The following is a 10,600-nucleotide window of genomic DNA, read 5'->3' on the forward strand; positions in this document are numbered from 1 at the left end:
AGGTTGTCTGCAGGGCTGGAGGGGTCCCATTGGTCTGGCCAGCTGACTCTGCATCTGTGCTTCCCCTGGAAGAATTGGAGTGGACTGGATGAGGGAATTCCAGCTTCAGGCTTGGGAACCTGGGACTTTGCTCTCACATAGCCCAGAGAGCAGACATCAGCATAGTGTAGGGAAAAAGCTGGGAGGGACGTGACGGGCGAGGGCAGGCTGGGGCACAGGAGATAGAGCAGCTTCAGCTGTCTCCATGGTCTGGGACTCCGGAACCTAGCCAGCTGGGAGGCTCCCCCAGCCCCCGAGGGGCAGGCCTGCGCCACCTTACCCATGTCACCACGCTCTGTTGCCTCCCACTTTTGGTGCTGCAGAAGCCCACAAGCTAGAAGCTTGCAGTGCCCCCCACCGAACCAAGGGAGAGAGCCCGGCATCCACAATGGCTTATCCTCTCTCCTCAGAGGTCGTTTGGACTAGAGACTGAGGCTTCTGAAATGTCTGCTGCCCAGTGTGGGATACAGCTTTGAAGTCCAGTCCCTGGGAATCAGAAAGTGAACAGTAAGGGAATGGAAGGGAAACAGATTGGAATGAACAGGGATCTCAAGAGGAAGACAATTCAGTGAAGGACTTTGTGGGTAAACAGGCCACCCAATAGGGAAAATATTAATGAAAGAAAGGAAGATGGCCTTCAGATCAGCCAAAAGAGTCTAGACATCTATAAATATTCTTACAATGTTGGACAAAGGAAAATGAACCAACACCTGATGAAGTAGAGGACTCTCTGGGTTACCTAAAGATCGTGGAACCACCATGGAATGTTCCTAAATAATAATCTGCATTGCTGGCAAATGTAGAGAAGTAATGGACAGTCTGGATGATGAACCGATAACGTTAAAAGAAAACAATCTTCATACGAGCAAAACATTTGATTTTGATAGAATGTGTAGAAACTACCTAAAGATTATAGATCTCCCAGAGGAAAACGAGTCCAAAAACCTAAAAACCAGAATGCAAGAAATAATTCAAGAAAACTGTCTGGAACTTCTGAGCACAGAAAACAAACAATTGAAAAGACAGATTGCCTTCAGAAAAAAAGCCAGGTGCTGCACATGCTTTACTAAGGACTTTCCTGTGTGCCGTGTACTGTGCCTTTATGCTCGGGAACACAGATGCCCACAAAAAAGGAGCTGATGTTCTAAGGGAATGAATCATTCCAGTGTCCCCGGTGGGAGAGACCCTTCTGAAATGTGAGCTCTAGGGCTGCATTGACCACCTGGGAGGGAGAAGCTTCTGTGACGTGAGGGGGAAGTCCAGAGGAGTGCAGACCTTGCAAGTGCAGACCTTGCACACCAGGGCCTAACCTGGCCCTGTATGTAGAAAGATGCATGGTCAGTCAAAGGAGGGGTTTGAAGCTTTCCTAGAAAGAAAACCAGATAGCTCCTCAAACACCCCCAGATGCCAGAAATACAGGAAGGGCAAACAAACATAGCAACAGCAGAATAATGACGGAGACGTTTACATGCACGTGAAACAGGGTTGAAAGCAGAAGTTAAATATATGAACACAAAGAAATGGGCCTGAACTGGACTAAAGCTCACAATACCTACAGATGAGTTAAGTGTTATTTGATTTTTTGGTGGGACTAAATTAAAAATGAATGGCACACAAAATGGGGGAGAGCAAGATGAGAGATTAATATATAACGTATCATAATTAAATCAAGGCTAGCAGTAAAAGGAAAATACCTCCTATAGTTATTCAGGAACATGTGATCCTAAGAAGAATGAACAAAAAGGCATAAGAAGGGATTGAAATGTGGAGGAAAAGGAGGAAAATTTAACACTCCCATGGCAGAAGAGATTTCATAAAGGAAGATGGAGACCTGAAGAGTATGATTTGCAAGGATCTGGCCTCAGGAAAAGGGAATCAGAGCTCTTGGGGACTACTAATTGAGACAGTTGTTTCAGCTGAGTTACAGGCTATCAAATAAACCCTCAGAAATCAAGAACATTTATATTAATAGGATCCAACAGGCAATAATAGAAAGGGAAATCTCATTTCAAATAATTACAAAACTTAATAACTATCTGGAGATCAATCTTCCAAAGCACACAAAACGCCTGTATCTATTCCATTACAAAATGTTGCTTGGAGAGAAATAAAGAGTAACTTTAATGGCTGGAAATACATTCAATATTTGTGACTGAGCCATGCTAATGTAATAAAAATGACAATACCACTCAAGTGAATTTATAGTTTCAGTGCTATACCAATCAATATGGTTGTAAAACTTGATAAAATATTTATCAATTTGGAAAAATACAATATTTAAATATGGAACTATGCCCAAAGGGCTAGCAAACTGTGCATCCAGCACTGCCTTTACTGGTATTCCAAAGAGATCATAAAAAAGGGAAAAGGACCTACGTGTGCAAAAATGTTTGTGGCAGCCCTTTTTGTAGTGGCAAAGAATTGGAAATTGAGTGGATGCCCATCAGTGGGAGAATGGCTGAATAAGTTACGGTATATGAATGTTGTGGAATATTATTGTTCTATAAGAAACAATCAACAATGATTTCAGAAAGGTCTGGAGAGATTTGAACTGATAAGTGAAGTGAGTAAAAACAAAAGAACATTGTACACATTAACAACAAGAATGTGTGATGGATCTACTTTGAGGTGATTCAGGCTTGTGATAGTCATGTGCATCCAGAAAGAGAATTATGGGGCCTGAATGTGGATCACAGCATGGCATTTTCACCTTTTTTGTTGTTGTTGATTGCTTGCTTTTTTGTTTTCTTTCTCATTCCCCCCCCCCCACTTTTTGATCTGATTTTTCTTTGTGCAGCATGATAATTGGGGAAATATGTATAGAAGAACTGCACGTGTTTAACATATATTGGATTATTTGCTGTCTAGGGGAGAAGGAATTCGGGGAAAGGAGGGAGAAAAAATTTGCAACACAAGTTTTTACAAGGGTGAATGTTAAAAACTATCTTTTCATATATTTTGAAAATAAAAAGCTATTATTTTAAAATTGGGTCATAAATTTTTTTTAATTTAGAAAATCAAGGTAAATAATAAAAAGATATAGGGATGAAATGGGAATAGGAGTCCCAGACCTCAAACTGTATTACAAAAAGCAGTTATCAAAATCATATTGAATTGTTTAAAAAATAGAGAAGATAGATCAATGGAACAGACTAGAAAAGGGAAATTAGAAACAATTGTTATCAAAAGACTCGGTGGAATTTAGCAGGATCGGGAGTAGCCTAAGCTGAGCTGCCATTGTCCACTGCTTCCCTGGTTGCAAGCTAGCTCAGGAATAGTGTTACAATCAATTCTCTTTTAGAGTGAGAGAAGACTCCTTTAGAAAGTCAATTCTTGTGAGAGGCCGGTGTACTCCCAAGGAGGACACACCAAATTCAGAATCAGTAATAAGCTTTATACTATTAGTTAGATTCTTTACCTCTCCAAGGTTTGGATTGGCTGGATTTACAATCCGAGTTAGTTACAATTGGTCGATTTAGAATTCAAATTATAATTTGGTCAGATTTACCATCCTCTTCATTTGTCCATTCCACGTCAAAAGGCTTGTGCCCTGTCTTAGAACCTAGACAGTCTGGACCAGTGTAAGCCTGGGCCCTTTTCTCAGGACTTTTGTTGTTTGGCCAGTTCCTTGACTCGCTGGGGGCTTGGTTGAAAATCTCTTACCAAGAAACTTCACCCCTCCCTTCATCTGTTTTGACAGTGTCTGTAGAAGTGTAACTTCTCATACTCCTCATACAATGAAACTCAATAACTTGGTGATTATTAACCAGTCAGGAAAGAGCTCCCTATCTGATAAAAACTAGTAGGAAAGATGGAAATCTGTCTGGCAGAAATTAAGCTTAAAAAAGTATCTTACACCATACTCCACAATACATTCTAAATGGATGTTATCTTAAAGATCAGACTGTTTTTTACAATTAGAAAAGAAGCAGATTCTACAGCAATGAGTAGATGTATTCTTAACTAAAGGAGAGGTAGAGGCTGTTAGAAAAGATGAAATAGATAACTTTTGATTGCATAAAAATAAAATCAATGTACTTAGGATAAGGACAGGTTGAATTAATCTGAAAAGTGTTTAGATCAGATTTCTCTAATAAGGGGCTTAAAATTCAAGATTAAATCAATCCTCTGTCTCTTTGTCTCTGTCTCTCTCACTTTCTTCCTCCCTCCCTCCTGTACTTCTCTCTCTGTCCCTCCCCCTCTCTGTTTCTGTTCTTTCTCTAATTCTCCCCACTTTTCCCCCTACTGAGAATAGCTTTCTAGAGCTGGCATCTGGGTTGGATGCTGACAAGGAAAAGATCCTCAGAGGAAGAGCTGAGTGGGAGGGACCCACTCCATGCTGAGGAGCCAGTGTCAGGGGGACCACTCCCTTCTAACCCTCCCTCCTTTCCTCTGGCTTTCCCTCTGACTCCTCTGCCCTGGATCTGAAGGGTGACTGAAGAGAGTGCTCCACGGGGGAAAGCCCATGTTCTCCCCTCTTCTCAGGGTACGTCCTGACAGCCATCCTGTCCTGCCCCCTGTGATTCTGGCATCGGTTCCCTGGGTCTGCCCCCCCCCATAAGCTCACCAGGGTACATCTGGATCAGGGGTCCCCAAAGCCCCTTGCCCCCAAGGGCTGCGTTCACATTCCCGTCCTCCCTCCCTGCCAGGTGGAGGAAGAACTGGAGGAGCAGGAATTCCTGGACCGCTGCTTCCAGGAGATGCTGGACGAAGAGGACCAGGACTGGTTCATCCCCTCTCGCGACCTGCCGCAAGGTCTGGGGCAGCTGCAGCAGCAGCTCAACGGACTTTCTGTCAGTGACGGTCACGGGTCAGAAGATATCTTGGTAAGAGGCCCCCTGGGGAGTGTCCCTCCATCTCCCCGCCTGCGGGTGCAGTGAGGGAGAGGGTCACGAGATCGCCATCCTCCCCCGGCGTGCTCCCTCCTCGCTGGCCCTGAGAGCCCGTTCCTCCAGGGGCTCTGAGGCATGAAGGACTGGTGGGGGCTGGGAGAAGGCGGCCTGAGCACGTCCGCAGTCCCTTAAGTATCCGGGTGCTTGTTTCTTGTGGAGCCTTCTGAAGCCAGAAGTCAAGGGGGAACGAGCCCTGAGGAACTGTGTCTTCTGGCCGATGGAAGAGCCGGCCCTTGGGTTGGGCTGGTTGGGAGCTTCACCATGGCCCTCAGTCCTAGGACCCCACCAGGAAGCTTGTTGCTCCTCCCTCATTAGCACCCAGAGCTGCCTGGGCTTGGCCCCCCGCCGGGGTCCTGAGGCTTCAGGCCGGCAGATGTGGTGCTGCCGTAGTCACTCGGGGCCCTCCGAGTTCATTGTGAGGGCCCGCTGAGGTCATTGTGGAGGCCCACTGAGGTCATTGTGGGGGCCCGCCGAGGTCATTGTGGGGGCCCACTAAGATTGTAGGGACCTGCCAAGGTCATTGTGGGGGCCCTCTGAAGTCATCGTGGGGACCCCCCTGCTGAGATCTTGCCGCCCGCTGAGATCATTGAGGGGGCCCGCTGAATCAGAGTTGGGGCCTGCTGAGGTCATTGTGGGGGTCCACGGAGGTCAGAGCCGGGGCCCACCGAGCTCAGAGTGGGCACCTCCCGACAGGTGCCAGTTGGAGGTAAATGGCTCCCACTTCTACTTACGATCTCCTTTGCTCCTTATTTCAGAGCAAAAGTAACCTGAACCCCGATGCCAAGGAGTTTATTCCAGGAGTGAAGTACTGACTCTTCGGAAACCTTTCAGGAGGACTTGGGGGGGTCCCTCTTTCCAGGGACAGAAGTGCACACAGAGGCGGGGCGGGGCTGGGGTGGGGGGCTGCTGGGGGAGGGGAAAGCAAGAGGGTCCAACTCGACGCTGTGAATCGAGTCTTAACGCGGGCAGTCTTCTCTACAAGCATCTGCGTATCTCTTTTGTTCTGCCAGCCCGCATTGGGGCACTCTGGATCTGTTTTCTTTTTCTTTTTTTTTTTTTTTCTGTTTTTCCTTTTTTGTTTAAACATAATTGCTCTTTTTTCCCTTTTTTGTTTGTTTTTGTGAGAGGATTGCAGCCTCTGCCTTCCCTTTCCCGTAGAGGACGTTGGGATGTGGAAAGCATCTTTTTTCCAGCGTTAGTGTTTAGGGAGCGCCCTTCTCATCCTGCAGCAAACTTGTCAGATTCAAGGGAGACCCGCAGAAGTCGCCAGGTCCAAGCTGGTTGGCTAGGAGACGGCGGGACAGGGTAGGGGCTGCACCCCCAAGCCCTCAGTGGGGGGTTTGCCAAGTCTGCTTCTCTCTCAGAGGACTCTGTCCCAGGACCTCCTGAGAGCACGGACTGAGCCATTGGCTGGCAGGGACTGCTCAGCAGGAAGCCATCAATTGGGAATTCTCTTTTCCAAAGCCTCCATGGCGAGGGTCTCGGCCCCTGTGGGTCCTGCGGTGGAGCTTTTGGGCACCTCCTTGAGGCAGAGTTGCTGCTCTGCCATCTTCTCCTTCTGTGCCCTTGGTCGTTGGGACCCCGGTGGTACTGGGGCAGGGGCCCAGGGGGCCGGAGGCCTGGGGCATTCCCGCGGGTGTGGCTTGAACTGTGATTTTCACACTCCTTACCTCTGTTCGCATCCCATACTGTCTCCAGCCCTGCCAGCTTTCCTCCATAAAGGCTTGACTCACACAGAGTGGGCAATATCCAAAGATTTCCTTCCAGGGCTTGTTCTTTTTGGGGGAGCTTTAGAAGGACCCTCGGTGTGGGGGGAGGAGCCCGGTGGCTCAGGCCCTGCACATGCGTCTCCTGGGCCGGTCCTCCCCCTTGCTGAGGGGCCTCTGTGGTGCCTCCTCCTGCAGGCGGCCGGACCCCCTCAGGGCACCCACGCAGCAGCTGTGGGGCAGCCGGGCAGGACCGAGGGCCGCTTTGACTGAGAGTGTGGGGGGTGCGTGTGAGAACATCGGAGCCACTCGTGCAAGAGAACACTTCCCTAAAAGCCTTTGTTCTTGATGAGCCAGATTAGGGTCATTTCTACGTCTCTGGACTGATTCTCTTCCCTTCGCCATTGGGGGAAACGAACCCCTCTTGCCTGGGTGGAGGGCCCAATCCTTGGAGGAGGCTGCCCATGCAGAGATGCCAGCGGCCCCTTCCCCGGAGGGAATGGCGCCCACTCTCAGCTCTGGCCCTCAGACACTCTGTCCCCGGACCCCGAAGGGACAGGAGCCCGAGACTACTCCCCCTTTTTTCTCTAGCCTAGGAGTAGTTGTGGAAGCGTTGGCTCTCGGTCCCCACAGAGTGGGAGAGGGGATGGTGGCTTTAAGTCACTGCTTTGGAAGAGCCGACCACATCCCCTTCCAGTGAGCACCAGCAGCCGTCCTGGTGGGAGGGCTTTGGACTGGGCCGGAGGTAAGGAGACTTTTCTCCTGCTTCCAGGGCCACGAATGGGGGTCTTGGTTTTCTGCCAGGACCTCCCTATTCCATCTCCTGTTTGGCCGGCCCCGAATCCCCAGGGGCAGAGTGGGGGGGAGGAGAGTGGAGGGGGGCAGGCTTGCTCAGACACAGTACAAGGCCCTGCCCGCCCCTCCTCTGACCCCCCCATCTTCCACATCTGTCTCCACCCCGAGTGGGCAGGGCTGGGGGCCTCCTCCCCGTGCTCAGCCCATCGCAAGGTCAAGCTTGTATTTCAGAGGCGGCTGCTCCCATCAGGTCAGTCTGTCTTTCTTGGGAGCTGCGTCAGCACATGTAGGGGCCCGAATTGGAGCCAGACGGGACCTTCGGGGTCACCAAGCCCAACCTCTCCCTTCTACAGGCAGACAGGCGGGGGACCCCCAGGTCCCGTGGCTACTAAGTGTCTGCGGCTGCATTTGAACTCGGGTCTCCTGGGCTCTAGGCCCCGCCGCTTCCCCGGTTCTGGCTCCAGTTCTGGGCTAAGTGTGATTTTATCTGAGGGTCTGTTCAGTGATTAGGGTGGAATCCCTCCGTTAGAGGGTGTGTAAGATGGGGCCGGTCCCCTGGGCTCCTTGGGGCTCCCAGCACCAGCTGCAGACTGCTGGGGGCTCCCGGGGTCTTCCGAGACCCCCATTGCTAGAGAGGAGCCTCTGAAAGGGAGCCTCTGGGGGAGGGGATACCTGCATCCAGAGTTTTCAAGAAATGCCCTGGCTTCAACGGCTGTTGGGAGAGGCGGGTGGAGGGGCCCTCTCCTGCCTGCCCTCAGTGGCGCCAACCTTGCCTGGAGAGCATTAGGTGGGCATAGAGTGGGTGCAGCCCCCGCCCACTGCGCTTCTGAAGCCAGGGTGCAGGGGGAGCCCCCCAGAGTGTGGCTGAGCCAGCTCGGGCTGGCCCCCTCCCCCTGGGATGCCCAGGGGCCCGCTGTGCTCCCTGCTGTCACAGACTGGAGTTGCAGGCCCAGACTGCAGCCTGGTATCTGTCTGCACACCCGACACCACTCCTTCCTTGTGCCCGGGCACTTGCACATGCGTTTTATCTCCCGCCCTCCTTGCTAAGGGGCCGAACCTTGGGAAGCCCTCAGCGTCTTCCGTTTCCTGCCGGCGCCTCGATTCTTCTTCTTCCCCACCCCCACCCCCCCAGTCTGGTACCAGAGGCAGAGGGGACCCTCCTGCGGGTGCCCGCCGCTAAGCAGTTGGTTCCTTGCCCGTCCCTTCGAGGGCGCGTTTTAGGAGCAGAAACTTTGGTTTTCCAGCGCTCCACAGGCGGTTCCCGCAGCCGTCCTGACCCACGAGTCGCACCCGGCCCTCCAGAGGACCCGACCACAGAGCACACCCTGGGCCCCCGGGCCACGCCTTGGGAAACGCTCGGCCCCTCAGAGCCGGCCTCGCCTGGGAGCCGCCAGGTCTGCGGCGTTTCTTTGGTGACCAATGTTGCTTCTTGTTGGACAGCCCGGACCCCTGTGCCGGTGGCTCTGCAGACTTCCTGCATCTGATGGTGGACTAGGTTCTGCAGTGTCAGGGGCACAGGACCTGAAAGCATCCGAGGGGAGAAATCCCCCAAACCAGCCTTCGGAGGAGTGCGGTCGCCTCTCCCAGGGATCAAGCTGCCTTTGTTCGCTGGGGAGGAGGAAGGACCAGAGAGCGCTCGTGCCTTGGGGGAGGGGTTCATGGAAGGGAGCCCAGCTTGGAGCTGCCCCCTCGTCCTTCCTGGGGCTTGGGGGAGATCCGCAGACATGACATTTGCAGAAATATCCACAGCACCTCGCTGACCCGCAGCAGTCGGGTGAAGAGCTTTGTTCTACACTATTTGGGGAGAGGGAGAATAGGAGCTTAAAATGGATTTTTTTTTCATAAAAATGTCAAAAAGGGAAAAAAAAAAGTTACCTTTTCTGAACTTTGCTATTCAAACCAAATGGCAGCTCTTGAAATTTCAATAAAGCGAGAAGGCAGTGACTGGCTGTGGTCCTCGTCCTTCTGCGTGGGTCCTTCCTACGGCAGCCCCTGCGGCTTTGGGGGGACCAGGGCCCCCTTCTTCCCTCTATAGCTTTCTGCTTCCCTGGGTGAGCCTGGTCGTCTGGTTCAGCAGCCTGCCCCCCCAGAGAGTCTTGTCTAAGGCCTCCCTTTCCCATCCACCCCGATTCCTGGGCCACTGGGCATGCCGTCCCCATCCCCCAGGCCTGGATGCCACCCTCCCCACCATTACTTCTGGGCACTCCCCCATTACCTCCTGAAGCGTGCCTCTGACGGGCAGATCTCTGTGGATGGGAAGCCTGTTCTCAGTAGGAGGGGGCCGTTCCTCCTCTCCATCACCAGAGCTTGGTCTGGAGCACCAGTGCTTGTGATCACTTAATGGTGGAGCAGTTGAGCCAGGGTCGCTCTGGGTGAGGTGGGGGCAGTGACTGCTAACCCAAGCCCCCGGTCTTTGCCATGGGTGCAGGGAGGAGGGGGAGACAGCTTTGGAGTCCCCACCCCCATAGAGAACATCACCAGACATGGGGTTCCAGGTATCTCCTCCCCCTGCACTCCTCTTCCCCCGTGGGGTTGGATCTGGAGTTCCCACAAGACCCATTTACCCAACGATCTTCTGTGGGCTTCCAACCAATTGGAGACAAACCTAGTTCTTGCCTCTCCCCATGCAGAATTCTGGCCCCCACCCCCCCATCTGACCCAGGATGGACCCTTCCTCCCTCTTAAGTGTCCTGAGGTGTCCAGTGGGAGTCACACCTGCCCTGCCTTTCCCGAGGAGGGCTGAGGGAAGGACAGTAACAGGTCTTGGAACCAAGAATCCTGTTGGCCTGGTCTGTTGACCCAGTGGGGACCATCCCCTGCTCAAGAAGTCCAGGGGCTCCCGGGTCAGCCCACTGCTGCACATCGTGCATTATCTCCTTCACAGCAGTTCCTCTCCCAGGTCTCCTGTTGCTGCCCACCTGCTCAGTGCTCCATTAATCTGTGGAGGCTCGCTGACAGGCCAATGCTCTGGGGGCCGGACGGACTAGCCTTGGGGCACCTGTCCACAGTGCCCTCTGAGCTCGGACCGCCAGCCTGTGTGCGCGTGATATCAGCCCCCCCAGAATGCTGGATCCATGAGGGTGGGAGCCCCGTGTGTCACCGGTGCCCAGCGGGAGCAAGGGTGGGAGCCCTGTGTGTCACCGGTGCCCAGCGGGAACAAGGGCGGGA

At 52.4% G+C, this 10,600-nt stretch overlaps 1 protein-coding gene across 1 annotated transcript in view; it reads left to right on the forward strand.

The window, feature by feature from the left end:
• Positions 1-9,376, forward strand: part of PAIP2B (poly(A) binding protein interacting protein 2B) — a 58,692-nt gene extending 49,316 nt beyond the window's left edge. Inside the window, 2 exon segments of the mRNA XM_031949728.1 lie at positions 4,689-4,865; positions 5,687-9,376. Of these exon segments, the coding sequence (XP_031805588.1) occupies positions 4,689-4,865; positions 5,687-5,743 (234 nt within the window). The 3' untranslated portion in view covers positions 5,744-9,376.
• The last annotated feature ends 1,224 nt before the right edge of the window (positions 9,377-10,600 follow it).

This window comes from Sarcophilus harrisii, chromosome 2 (assembly GCF_902635505.1).
Source record: "Sarcophilus harrisii chromosome 2, mSarHar1.11, whole genome shotgun sequence".
NCBI classification, from domain to species: Eukaryota; Metazoa; Chordata; class Mammalia; order Dasyuromorphia; family Dasyuridae; genus Sarcophilus; species Sarcophilus harrisii.